The 13,857-nt window shown below is 37.4% G+C and overlaps 1 protein-coding gene across 3 annotated transcripts in view; it reads left to right on the top strand.

The window, feature by feature from the left end:
- SNTG1 (syntrophin gamma 1) overlaps nt 1–13,857 on the top strand; it is a 532,439-nt gene that overhangs the window by 466,062 nt on the left and 52,520 nt on the right. For all 3 annotated transcript variants that reach the window (XM_014577356.3, XM_006112171.4, XM_075920716.1), the window contains one exon: nt 13,671–13,823. In XM_014577356.3, the coding sequence (XP_014432842.2) occupies nt 13,671–13,823 (153 nt within the window). The remainder of the gene's footprint in view (nt 1–13,670; nt 13,824–13,857) is intronic.

The raw sequence follows: 13,857 nt of genomic DNA, 5'->3' as shown, positions 1-13,857 counted from the left end.
TTCCTTAAAGAATTAGTTTGAATGAGGGGGCAGGAATTCAGGTGTGAATGCAGTGTTTGTGCTATAAGGCTTCAGCCTAAGTTGCCTCTCTTATCTTTCAACCTGGGGAAAATCTTCTTCCTTCTGTGAAAGAAGAGGAATTCAACCACCCACTCAGCATTATACACTCTTCATGCCATCTTGCTTCTGTGTCAAGAAAGGGGTTGTAAATTGGGTAAACCAAAATGGGAAATGGGTGGCCTGGGAGCAAAAAATGCTCCAGCCACTGGGTCTCTAACTTCTATGAGGGTATGTCTACACTGCATTCCTCTTTCAAGAGAGGAATGCAAATGCAGGGGAGCAAAATTGCAAATGAAGCATGGATTTGAATTTCCCACACTTCATTTGAATAATTGCGTCCGAGCACTATTTTGAAATATCCTATTTCGAAAAAAGAAACGCTGTCTAGACACGGTTATTTCGAAAGAAAACCCTTCTTTCGAAATTACCCTTACTCCTTATAAAATGAGATTTAAGGGTAATTTCCAAAAAAGGGTTTTCTTTTGAAATAACCGCGTCTAGACAGCGTTTCTTTTTTCGAAATAGGATATTTCAAAATAGCGCCCGGATGCGATTATGCAAATGAAGTGCGGGAAATTCAAATCCATGCTTCATTTGCAATTTTGCTCAGCTGCATTTGCATTCCTCTCTCGAAAGAGGAATGTCGTGTAAACATACCCTGAGAGACCACTCCCCCACTCTATACCTTCTTATGATTATAGAGGCAGCTGAATCCTAGTCAGTAAGAACTGCTGGAAGCAGCACAGATCAGGACACCACTTCCCACGGCTCCCATTGGCCACAAACTATGATTTGCGGCCAACAGGAGCTTCAAGTGGCCGTACCTGCAGAGACGCAGTAAATAAAGTACCAGCAGCCCACCAGGGGATAACCCTGGTGAGTCATCTACAAATCTTACAAGCATGCTTTCCACTCCATTATACAAGTCATTAATGGACGTGTCCAATAGTACCAGATCTAGAACAGAACTCTGTGAGGAATTGTATGTCCCCAAGTTTGAAAACAAACCATTGATAACTACACTTTGAATAAAGTGGGGTTTTTTAATCTTTAATATTAATGTTTTACTCCCACTTTATAGAAATTAAAGCTAAACCACATTTCCCTTATTTGCTTATGAGGATGTAGGACTCTGTCAAAAGCTTTTCTGAAGTCAGAAACTATCATAAAAATAGGGAAATAGAATGTAGATGGAGGTACTATAAGATGGGCACATAACTGGTTGGAAAACAAGTCTCAGGAAGTATTTATCAGGGGTTCACATCAAGCTAGAAAATTATATTGAGTGGGGCCCCACAGGGATTAGTTCTAGGTCCAGTTGTGTTCAATATCTTCATCAGTAATTGAGATAATGGCAGAAAGAGTACACTTACAAAATTTGTGGATGGTATCAGGCTGGAAGGGGTGGCAAGTGCTTTGGAGGATAGGAGCAAAATTCAAAATGATCTGGAAAAACTGAGAAAATGGTCTCAAGAAAAAAAGAGGAAATTGAAAACAAATGCAAAGTACTTCACTTAGGAAAGAACAATAATTTGCACACTTACAAAAGAGGAAATGACTACTTAGGAAGGAGTACTGCAAAATGGGATATTTGGGTCATAGTGGATCATAAGGTAAATATAAGTAACATTATAACACTGCTGCAAAAAAAGCAAACATCATTCTGGGATGTATAAGCTGGACTGTTATAAGCAAGACACAAGAAGTAATTATTCCATTCTACTCCAAGCTGATTAGCTCAATTAGAGTATTTGTTCCAGTTCTAGATGCAATATTTTAAGAAAGATGTGGACTAATCGGACAAAGTCAAGAGAAGAGTACCAAAAATGATTAAAGGTCTAGAAAATATGGCCTATGAGGGAAGAGAAAAAAAAGGGGGCTGTTTAATCTAGCAAAGAGAGAACAGAGAGTGGACATGATTACAGTTTTTATGTACATACAGGGTAGTTTCAAGAAGTAGGGAAAATTATTCTCTTTAACTTCCAAGGATAGCACAGGAAGCAATGCGCTTAAATTGCAGCAAAGGCAGTTTATGTGGAACATCAGGAAAAGGGTGGTTAAGTGCTGATATAAGTTATGTTTGAAGCTGCGGGATATCCATCATTGGAGATTTTTAAGAACAAATTAGAGAAAGACCTTTCAGGGAAGATCTAGATAATTTTTAATCCTGGCATGAGTGCAGTGACTGGACTAGATGACCTGTCAAGGTCCCTTCCATTCTTTCATTTGTATGACTCTGCGATTCTTTGTCTACTATTTCTTTCTACCCACTTGGCCTGTAACCCTTAAAAGAAGGAAATTAGGGAGGTTGATAGGTCTTCACACATGCTCAAACGGTTCTTAAAAATAATTGCTTATGCTTCTGGGATTGTTTCAGCTGGTTCCTTAAGTACCTTAGGGCAAATTGCATTAGACACTGCTGACATTAATACATTTAATTGAACTAAATGTTCTCTAGCCTTGTCTTTGCCTAATCTGTCTTGAGTTCCTTCTCTGTTATTTTTAATATTATGTTTATAGCCACTGTAAATACTTAAAACAACCATATTTTTCTAAGTACAGTGTATGGATTTTGAAGGTCATGACAATTTTTAGCAAAAAGTTCCTTTATTATCATAGACTTGTTTTATGATTTTCTCATTTAACATCTTTCGCCTTCAGATTTCTCAGAGGTGACACTATGCTTATTTTAACCAATCTTACAGCAACGTTGAGAGATTTAATCAAACAATGTTTCTACACTACTTTTAATACCACAAAAGAAAGTAGTGTAGAAACATAAATACCACAGATTTATACAAGTGTTTAACCCTAATTTTTCATGAACTATGTTCCACTTTGGAGATGTCATAGCAGAACTAAATTTATCAAATTCTTTGAGTCTGAATCAGATTATTTTATGCTTCAGGAGAGGCCCTACAAAAATATTTTACACCACAGTTCACTATAAGCACTTGCTCATGCTTAACTGAAAAAATGTTCATTTGTGTTAAGAACATGCTTAGTGCTTTGCTGAACAGAGATGGAGGTTTGCTTAGTACTCTTCAGAACAGGAGTCTTGATGCACTGAGCAAATTGTACATTGATCAGGGATGGAGGTTTCTCTTGTTAATTTCTGATACAAAATCATGAAGCTGGATGTTAATTGTCATGTTGTGGTTGACAAATTGTCATTAAATCACACTGGCTTTCATAGAAAATGTTCAGTCAGTCTCAGGGATGGGACAGATTTTATGTGTTGGGAATTGGAGCTGCTATTGCCCAGTGCTCTCACTGCTTATGTCTCTACCAGTTGTTTCTAAATTAATGTTTTCTATTACCTGTGAAGCTCAGGGTGCAGCTTTGCAGCTCCAAAGGAATCGTGTTTTGCTATAAGTAAAATCATCCACACACTCACTTGCCCAGAAGTCCCAAAATGTGAAAAGAAATGATTAACTTTGGAAATCTACAGAAGACTTGACTCTCATGATGGCTATGATGAAGGTCCAACCTTATTCATTTCGCCTAACCGTGGGCAGTAATTTGATGATCTTTGCACTGTAGTATTTGAGGATTTGTTTATTTGCTAGTATTACCAAACACATGTATATGGAAATGTACATTTGAAGTCACTCACTTTAACTTACTTGACTGATATTTTTATAGCAGGCAATTCAGAATTTCAGTGATCGTATCAAACTTACGTAGCAAAGTCTCTGTTAAAATGAGTTGTCCTTTAAAAGTGTTTTCCTAGTGTGTTAGACCACAAAGCTGCAGTCACTGGTATACACATCATTTTTAGCTTTGAGTGATATACTAGTATTTTTTTCCCAATATATCCTGGCTACTTTCTCCACAATATTTCCCTCTTATAATTCCAAGGCACACTAATGACAGAATTAGAGAACCTATTCTAAATTTGTCCAGGTCATCTCCCCCTACCTCTTTCATTTTTCCCACCTCTGACTACATCTCTAATGAGCTAGCAAACTGATTGTATTTAGAAACATTTACCACCACGAGTTTCTCTTTCAGGGAAGGACATTGATTTTCCTCATGTGGGGAAGATTTGTTTCTTCCTTCTCAGATACAAAAATACATAGCGGCGCCAATAATAGAGGATGTGAATGACTCAATCCTAAAGAATATACAATACTTAATATTGGAGACTATTGAATAGTATATTCCAAGTTCTATATAAATTTCAACTTACTAAACCTTAGTAAGAGCTAAGGATTTATTATAATCCTCTTTATTCTATATAGAAAATACACCTCATTAAGTTTGGTGACTATCAAATGAGTTTCCATTTATTTCAATTAAAAGACATAGCCCATTAATTCTAATTTCAAGATTTGAAATAAAATAATTATTTCAAAACCTGACATGACTATTTCATAAACTCCGAAGGCAATAATATACATCAAAATAAATATATTCTCTATGCTAAGTCTTCCAAATACCCTGCAAAATTTTGCTGTCTAATGCAGACTATTGATGCTGGAGAACTTCAATCTGTCACAGCAGACATTTACTGTGTAATATAGATGTCATATAATATGTCTAAACTGCATCTTTTATCAAATAGATTCCAGTTAAATTACAATGAGTAGAAGAGTGCTTCATTGTGAAACACCAACAAGAGTAATATTGAATCCTATTAAAAGGATATTGAGTCAATATAAATATATGTGGTTCCAAAATATATTCTAGGGCTTAAAAGTGTTTGGATTATGATTAGAGCCCCATCAAATTCATGGTCCATTTTCATTAATGTCACAGTCATGGGATTAAAAAAACCCCCATACATGTCATGATTTCAGCAACTTAAATCTGAAATTTCACAATGTTGTGATTGCAAGAGTCCTGACCCAAAAAGGATTTGTGGAGTGTTCATAAGGTTATTATAGGGGGAGAGAGATTATAATACTGCTATCCTTACTTCTGTGCTGCTGTCTGCAGAGGTGTCCCCTCAGCCAGCAGCTGCCAGTCTCCACTGCTCTTCTGATGGTTCTCAGTCACCATTCTGCTCCCATCCACTTCTTTGCTGTGACTCGAAATGATTTCAGCTTCTTGTGATTTTAAACTCTTAGCAAGCAGGGCAGAAGAAACACAACTCCAACACAATTTATATAAGAAAAGAGGCACCTAATGATGCCTATTTAGCTCTGTTCTGAGAACGTGAAGGGGGAATAGGAGACAGATCAAACCAGTCCAGGAAGGGGAAATCATATAGCCTCCTGACTAGAAATAACCTTTCCTCACCCCTTCCCTCTGAAAGTCGAGCCCCTGCATTGGCAAGATTCTTTCTGCTAACTGTGAGCCCTTTCATTTGGAACAATTTGGCACAGTCATATTTTTGTGTATTCTCACAAAATTACAAACGTTGGCAACCATAGTTTAACTATCCCTGCATTTAATACAAACATAGCTGGTGTTGGGTCACAAATTCAGTTGATTACAATGAACAAAATACCACGCCATCTGCTGACTATCTAATAAATCTAAGCAGGAGCAAATTGTATTTACATAAATACAGCCAGAATGTCTCCCCACTTATAGCCTGTTGTAAGGGACACATTTCTTCAGACCCTGCTTACATCACTATCATCATACAACAAAGAGTTATATAGAGAAAAACATAATGGAAAACAATGGTTAGAAGTAAAATCAAGACTGATTCCAATTAGAAAGAAGACACTCATTTTTAACAGTGAGGGCGATTAACTGGGTTTTATAACTCTTGAAGTCTTCAGATGAAAACCAGAAGCCTTTCTTGGAGATATCATTAATTTTAACACAAGTTATTGAGCTCCATAGAGGAGTGAGTGGATGAAATTCAATTACCTGAATTATATTGGAAGGCAGACAAGATGATGTAATGTTCACTTCTGGCATTAAAATATATGGATATTATTTTCTCAAACATAGGAGTAGACTTTCCCAGCTGCTACACTGGGGCAGGTTTGTGCTGCACTGGTGGTTTTGTCCAAGGTAAAGATGCAGTATTTATAGTGTCTCAAATTCTTAGACATACAAAGAACAGAAGTAGGTAGAGTTTGAATATAATATGCTTTGAGGGTCTGAGATAAGAGGTACTAGGTAAGTTAAACAATTTTGTTATTTAGCCCATTTATTTTTCTTTTTAATCCAGTGTGGTATAATCTGTTAGGCAGGTTATGCAAATTAGGCTAAAATATTATATTCAGGATAGTTAAAATTGCCTGCACTTTCTAAAATTAATTTTTACCACCATAAAAGTCTTCACTTTCGATCATGAGAAAATCCCTTCTATAGTTTGACCACTTCCTCTCCAGTTCCTGGGTGTCAAATCAAAGATGTTTTGAAACCTACAGTAAAAATGCTAATATAATTGTCATAAAGAAGTAGTTGTAGTCTCATGTCAAATTAGCTCTAAAATGAAATAGAAGGATGATTGTGTCCATGTAGGTAAGATGGTAAGAGCTTATGAGTTTATGCAAAGTGTTATTTATATCAAAGCAGTAATTTACTTACAATATTCCTAATCAGCTTGAAATTTAGGGCATGGAAACATCATGACACATTTCAAATTTTCACTTCCCAACTATATTTGTTTTTCTGACTGACTCAGTGCAATCCATTTCATTTTTATCTTGAATGATATAATGATTTGGTGGGATAATACACATGATTGGAATATTGGTATAGAAGGGTACAGCTTACTCAGGAAGCATAGGCAGGGGAAAAAAGAGAGGAGGTGTTGTCTTGTATATTAAAAATGTATACACTTGGACTGAGGTGGAAATGGATGTAGAAGACAGACATGTTGAGTTAGGTTAAAAGTGGTAAAAAAAAACCAAGGGTGATATCATTCTATGGGTCTACTACAGACCACCTACCCAGATAGAAGAGGTTGATGAGGTTTTTTTCTAAACAACTAACAATATCATCCAAAGCACAGGATTTGGTGGCTATGGGGGACTTCAACTTTCCAGACATATGTTGGGAAACTAAGACAGCAGGGCACAGACTATCCAATAAGTTCTTGGACTGCGTTAAAGACATTTTTTTTTTTATTTCATAAGGTTGAAAAAGCTACTGGGGGTAGCTATTCTGGATTTGATTTTGACAAATAGTGAGGAACTAGTTGAAAATTTGAAAATAGAAGGCAGCATGGGAGAAAGTGATCATGAAATCACAGAGTTCATGATTCTAAGAAATGGTCGAAAGGAGAACATCAAAAAAGAGACAATAGATTTCAGGAAGGCAGATTTTGGTAAACTCAGAGAGCTGGTAGGTAAGATCCCATAGGAAGCAAGACTAAGAGGAAAAACAACTGAAGAGAGTTGGCAGTTTTTCAAAGGGACATTATTAAGGGCCCAAAAGCATGCTATTCTGTTGCATAGGAAAGATAGAAAGTATGGCAAAACACTGCCTTGGCTTAACCAGGAGATCTTGCATGATCTCAAAATAAAAAAAGAGTCATATAAAAAGTGGAAACTAGGACAAATTACAAAGGATGAATATAAGCAAACAATACAGGTATGCAGGGGCAAGATTAGAAAGGCAAAGGCACAAAATGAGCTCAAACTAGCTAAAGACATGAAGAGCAACAAGTACACATTCTATAAATACATTAGAAGCAAGAGGAAGACCAAGGACCGGGTAGGCCCACTGCTCAGTGCGTAGGGAGAAATAATATCAGGAAACTTGGAAATGGCAGAAGTCCTTAATGACTTCCTTTGTTTCGATCTCCATCAAGAAGTCTGATGATGAAGGAATGCCTAACATAGTGAATGCTAGTGAGAAGGAGGTAGGGTTAGAAGATAAAATAAAGAAAGCACAAGTTAAAAATTACTTAGAAAAGTTAGATGTCTGCAAGTCACCAGGGCATGATGAAATGCATCCAAGAATAGTCAAGGAGCTGACAGAGGAAGTATCTGAGCCTTTAGCTATCATCTTTGAAAAATCATGGAAGACCGGAGAAATTTCAGAAGACTGGAAAAGAGTAAATACAGTGCCCATCTATAAACAGGGAAACAAGAACAAAACTCAGGAAACTACAGACCAGTCAGTTTAACTTATGTGCCAGGAAAGATAATGGAGCAAGTAATTAAGGAATTCATTTGCAAACATCTGGAAGAAAATAAGATGGTAGGTAACATGGGTTTGTAAAGAATAAATCATGTCAAACAAATCTGATAGCTTTCTTTGATAGGCTAACGAGTCTTGTGAATAAGGGAGAAGTGGTGGACATGGTATACCTAGACTTTAGTAAGGCATTTGATGCGGTCTTGCATGATCTTCTTATCAATAAACTAGGCAAATACAACTTAGATGGGGTTACTATAAGTTGGGTGCATAACTGACTGGATAACCATTCTCAGAGAGTAGTTATCAATAGTCCACAATCCTGCTGGAAGGGCCTAACAGGTGGGGTTCTGCAGGGGTCTGTTCTGGGACCAGTTCTGTTCAATATCTTCATCAACAATTTAGATATTGGCATAGAGAGCATGTTTATTAAGTTTGCAGATGAAACCAAGCTGGGAGGGGTTGCAAGTGCTTTTGAGGGTAGGGTCATAATTCAAAATGATCTGAACAAACTGGAGAAATGGTCTGAGGTAAATAGGATAAAGCTTAATAAGGACAAATGCAAAGTACTCCACTTAGGAAGGAACAATCCATCACACATACAGAATGGGAAGCAACTGTCTCAGAAGGAGTACTGCAGAAAGGAATCTAAGGGTCATAGTGGTCCACAAGCTAAATATGAGTCAACTGTTGCAAAAAAAAAGCAAACATGATTCTGGGATACATTACCAGGAGTGATGTGAGCAAGACATGAGAAGTCATTCTTCCACTCTACTCTGTGCTAATCAGGCCTCCATTGGAGTACTGCATCCAGTTCTGGGCACGATGTTTTAAGAAAGATGTGGAGAAAGTGAAGAAGGTCAGAGAAGAGCAACAAGAATGATTAAAGATTTAGAGAACATGAGCTATGATGGAAGACTGAAAAAATTGGGTTTGTTTAGTTTAGAAAAGAGAAGACTGAGAGGGCACATGATAGCGGTTTTCAAGTACCTAAAACAGTGTTACAAGGAGGAGGGGAAAATTGTTCTCCTTAGCCTCTGAGGATAGGACAAGAAGCAATGGGCTTAAACTGCAGCAAGGGAGGTTTAGGTTGGACATTAGGAAAAACTTCCTAACTGTCAGGGTGGTTAAACACTGAAATAAATTGCCTAGGGAGGTTGCGGAATCTCCACCCCTAGGGATATTTAAGAGCAGGTTAGACAGACATCTATCAGGGATGGTCTATACTGTGCATGATCCTGCCATGAGGGCGGGAGACTGGACTCAATGACCTCTTGAGGTCCCTTCCACTTCTATTGTTCTATGGTTCTAGTATTATAATTAGTCCAATTTATATAAATTTATAAATATATACATATGTTTATATATAAATATAATTATTTACTCTCAACTTTTAGGGTACATGTAGAAGTATCCCGAAATAGCAATGCTGCATCTTTAAAAGTGCCCACTATTCCCGAAATAGCAGGAGCTCTATTCCAGCATCCTATGGGATTTGTCAGAATAATGCCTTATTTTTTTAATTTGGCACTGTGTAGACAGTGCCAAATTTCAAAATAAGCTCTTTCGACTTAAACTCAGAATAAACTACACAATTTGCATAGCGCAAATTGTGTAGCTTATTCTGACCAAAGGGTGCTGTCTAGATGCACCCCTAGTTAAAAGAGCACAGTTGATCTTAACTTTTTCAGCACAAAGTAGTAGTAAAAATAACTCCATTTTACTTCAATAATATATTTTTATTATATAAATATATGATATGGAAAAGGGAGAAATACAGAACACTGTTGTGCATTTAAATAATATGACTGACCTGTGCAAACTAAAATTCACTACAGATAGTTGTAATCAGGAGGCTGGATTCTCAGTATACCATTTGACAATAAGGATTGCTTTTGTGGACCAATATGATCTCAAGAAATAACTTTAAACAGCCTCAAAATTGCTTAAAATGCCACCAGCTGTGAATGCTGTCAAATGGATATTCAGGCAGGGAGGCATCATTGGTTACAGCTCTTGTGCTGGAGGATAAAAAAGGAGGGATGAAGAACTGGCTGTACAAGATGTGTACTTTTGAAAGAGTCTCTGATGCGAAGAAGATACTTCATCTGCCTTTAGTCTTTGTTGATGCTGCCAGAGCAATACAGGCAAGCCAAAGCTCTCAACCATGTGTGTGTGGTGGGGGGGTTGTATTAATTGATAGGTCCAGTAAAAGAAGCCAAGGCCTTGTTTATTTTATTTTCATGTTCTGCAGGGCAATGCTCTCTTGTAATTAATCACTTCTGCTCCTTCCTGACTCAGCCTCTCTTCTTCCTACCTCCTCAACTCCTGCTCTTATCCCTTCCACTGCTGCTATCCCCATGGATTCTTGTGTTACTTAGTGCACCTTTGCAAAATATTGTAAAAATTATATAATCTCAGCATATATATATCCCTACACACACTCATATACTTAGGCATATTTCTCAGCAAAGAAATACCAGGGGTGATTTTCACTAAACAGAAATCTGAGAAAAGTGTTAGTACAGGCAACAGATGCTGTGTGTGTGTGTGTGTGTGTGTGTGTACTCATTGTTATGCCTTCTCTTCATTATTTCTTAATAAGAATGTTCTATTAAATATCTGTGTTACTCTGAAAGGAATTTGCTCTTGCTGCTTGTAAGTGCTATCAAAATAATCTCCATAGCAACTAATTGTGATGCCTTAAAAAGAGAAATACACAGTGAACATGTGATCTTCTTAGTTCTCTATTCATGCAGATATACCCAGCAGCTAAATATGAGGGTAGATTAATACCTAAAACTAATAGAAAACCAGAGCACAGAGTATGAATAACTCATTAATATTCATTTATTACATAATTGATGCCTAGAAGGGAAAATGCCTGCAAAATTGTTTTTAACTTCTCTTTACATCTTAGAATGAATATGCACTGGAATTAATGTTTACATTGGTATAATGCTTTTTTATCTATAAAGGTCCCAGACAAATATTGGGCCCAATTTCACATAGTAAGCCCCCTTTGCATTTTTGTTGTGATGCAAAGAGGTCAAGCTGGTTTCAATAGTCAGCAGAGAATCTGACCCCTTTTTTTCCCAGATAAATAGTATAAAACATTGGATGTGATAAAATCATTTCCCATGAATGTGCATGTGGTATTTGAATACCTATTTAAAAATGAAATTAAAGTCCCTGTTACCAAAGAATCTGTTTTGCCCTGTAACTTTCACTGAGACAGATTATGAACCCCTTACTCATGTTGGCGAGTGTGGCTGTTCAATGCAAAAATGGCTCACCAACATGAGCTGGGGATTCAGTCTAGCCTAATGTGATCCATTTTAGTTAAACACAGTTTGGTGAGCCAGTTTTGGAAGCTGTTACTGAGTAGGCAGGGGCAGATGACTGTTTTGCGGGGCCCCGGGCAGCATAATTCTGTGGGGCCCCCCCTTTGCCACAGCACATGCGCAGTGACGCTATGCGCATGCGCGGTGGTGCCATGGCGCATGCGCAAGGCTTTCTGAAGCGTGGGGCCCGGGGCGGCCCCCCCGTTTGCCCTGCCCTATATCCGCCCCTGTGAGTAGGTGCTTTTAGGTTCTGAGTATCTTCACCTCCCATTGACTGCAATGGAAGTTCAGGCCATTCATATCTTGGACAATTGGCCCCAAGAGGAGAAACTTACCAGCTACATTTTCAATAAAATAAAATGCAGTGAGGAAAAAAAGGAATGGTGTTTATCTGGACTGCATGAAGTTTTTAAAGAAAATAGACTTTCTGGAGAGACATGAAGGTAATGCCACTATCCAATTCACTTAAACGTGGAGTTTTTTTCAAATTAACGAACTATGCTAATGTTCCTTGGAGAAATTTATTGCTCTCACTTAATAAGTATATCATTATTAATTGGGCAAACAGGAGTCACTCCTTCTGATGGCAGGGATGCTGGATTACACAGCATGTGGATGTGAGCCAAAGATTTCCTGGCAGTAAGTTCTGCAGCAAAGCTCTTTCTCTGGACATTTTATGGTTATAAATAAATAAATGGCTAGATAAAATGACCTTTTTTGAATGAAGTCAGGAGACTGCTACAACTTTCCCTTCTTGTGACAATTTTTTTCCCAGAGAATTTGTTTTTAATTGTGGTCCCAGGCAAATTGTACAATTAAATCATGATTAGTCTCGTATAGCACACGTGAAGTCATCACAAAGTCAAATAAAGGCCACTGCAGACTAATAAGTGATAATAAAAAGAACAAGATTATGATAATCACTAAGTAAGTGTCTTCTTGCATTATAGTTATATTGAAGTGAAACATCTTACCCACAAAACAACTTGCATAAGAAGAAATATTAGTTAATAAGGATAGCTTTTTAACAATTTTATCTCACATTTGCAGAGTCCTTTAGAAGGAAAATGGTGGAAGGAAAAGGCATATCTTGTTAGCATGATGAGGCTTACTCTTTGGAAAACATGATGAAGCTCATTCTTTGGAAAGCTGTGCACATTTTATATGTTAATTTTATCATGCCTTTTGTCAGATCCATGTTAAAATAGGCATGAATCTCCTGTCCTTTCATATGTTGTTCAATGCTTAATTTGTGTGTGTGTGAGGTGCTACCCTGTGCTCAACCACAGCTCTCCTAGTCTTGGTACCTCATAATCCCGTCACATCTATAGTTACCATGTCAGTCATCAAAGTTTAAAAAAATATTTATTTTTGCTCTGAAATGTGTTTTTCCTTAAAGTTTTCAACACAGTTGTGTCCATCCAGGTCATGCCCAGGGTGCAAAGCTGGGAGAGTGGTGTGGACAAATAAATTTGGTTATGATACCATGCCCACCACAAGAATGTAAGAGTAGCTGTAGCTCTGGCAATGAATTTGTTGCACTGTGGTCCCTCAGGGGTTTCTGTTCTTGTTTTACAAGTATGTTTATGTGAACGGTATGCCAGAATTTTAAACCATAAAGTTTCCTGATTCTCAAGGGCTGTTTAAAAAATTCATTGATAAAACTTGTTAATGGTGGATTTCATTGTGAATTTCTCAATTTTAAACACTGGATTTAAGAACCTAGCATAAATATGGAATCTTTCCTCGGGGTCTCCGCAGAGAGGTCAAGGATATAATTATTATTTACATTTTACTCTCATGCTATTAGGCACGTTGGTGGGCTTGTCCGAGTAGTTTAAACAGTTTCATCTTACTCAGTGCTTGATCCCCTTATGCAGTTAAATAGAAGACACATTTTATAGATGCTTCATTACTTTAAAATAAAAACCATTTGTACCCTTTATGAGAACTGGCTTGTTGAAAGTTATATATGTGGTTTTCTGTGAACCATATGTTGTTAAAATGCACAGCTGTCAACAAAACACCTTGTTTCAAACTCCTTCAGGTATCAACATTTAGACCCAAGCCTTCCTTTGCAATTCCTGAACGTGCACCTACTAATGCAGTATATATAAAGTTATGCCCAACTATACTGCTAGATTTGAGGCAAATATTTGCAGTAAGAAATATTAATTATGTATGCCAGATTATATAACTTCAGGTTTTCATCAGGACAGTGATCTCTTGGATCGTCGGAAACACTGCTTCGGTGTCCAATCGGAATCTGGAGAAGACCTCTACTTTTCTGTGGAGTTAGAATGTGACCTAACCCTATGGGAAAAAGCCTTCCAAACAGCAACTTTTTTAGAAGTTGAACGAATTCAGGTGAGACAGCTGCCATAATGGCTGTAATTGGGAA

Source organism: Pelodiscus sinensis, chromosome 2 (assembly GCF_049634645.1).
Source record: "Pelodiscus sinensis isolate JC-2024 chromosome 2, ASM4963464v1, whole genome shotgun sequence".
Taxonomy (NCBI): domain Eukaryota; kingdom Metazoa; phylum Chordata; order Testudines; family Trionychidae; genus Pelodiscus; species Pelodiscus sinensis.
Note: the sequence above shows the minus strand (reverse complement) of the source record. Positions and strands in the feature narration are given on the sequence as shown.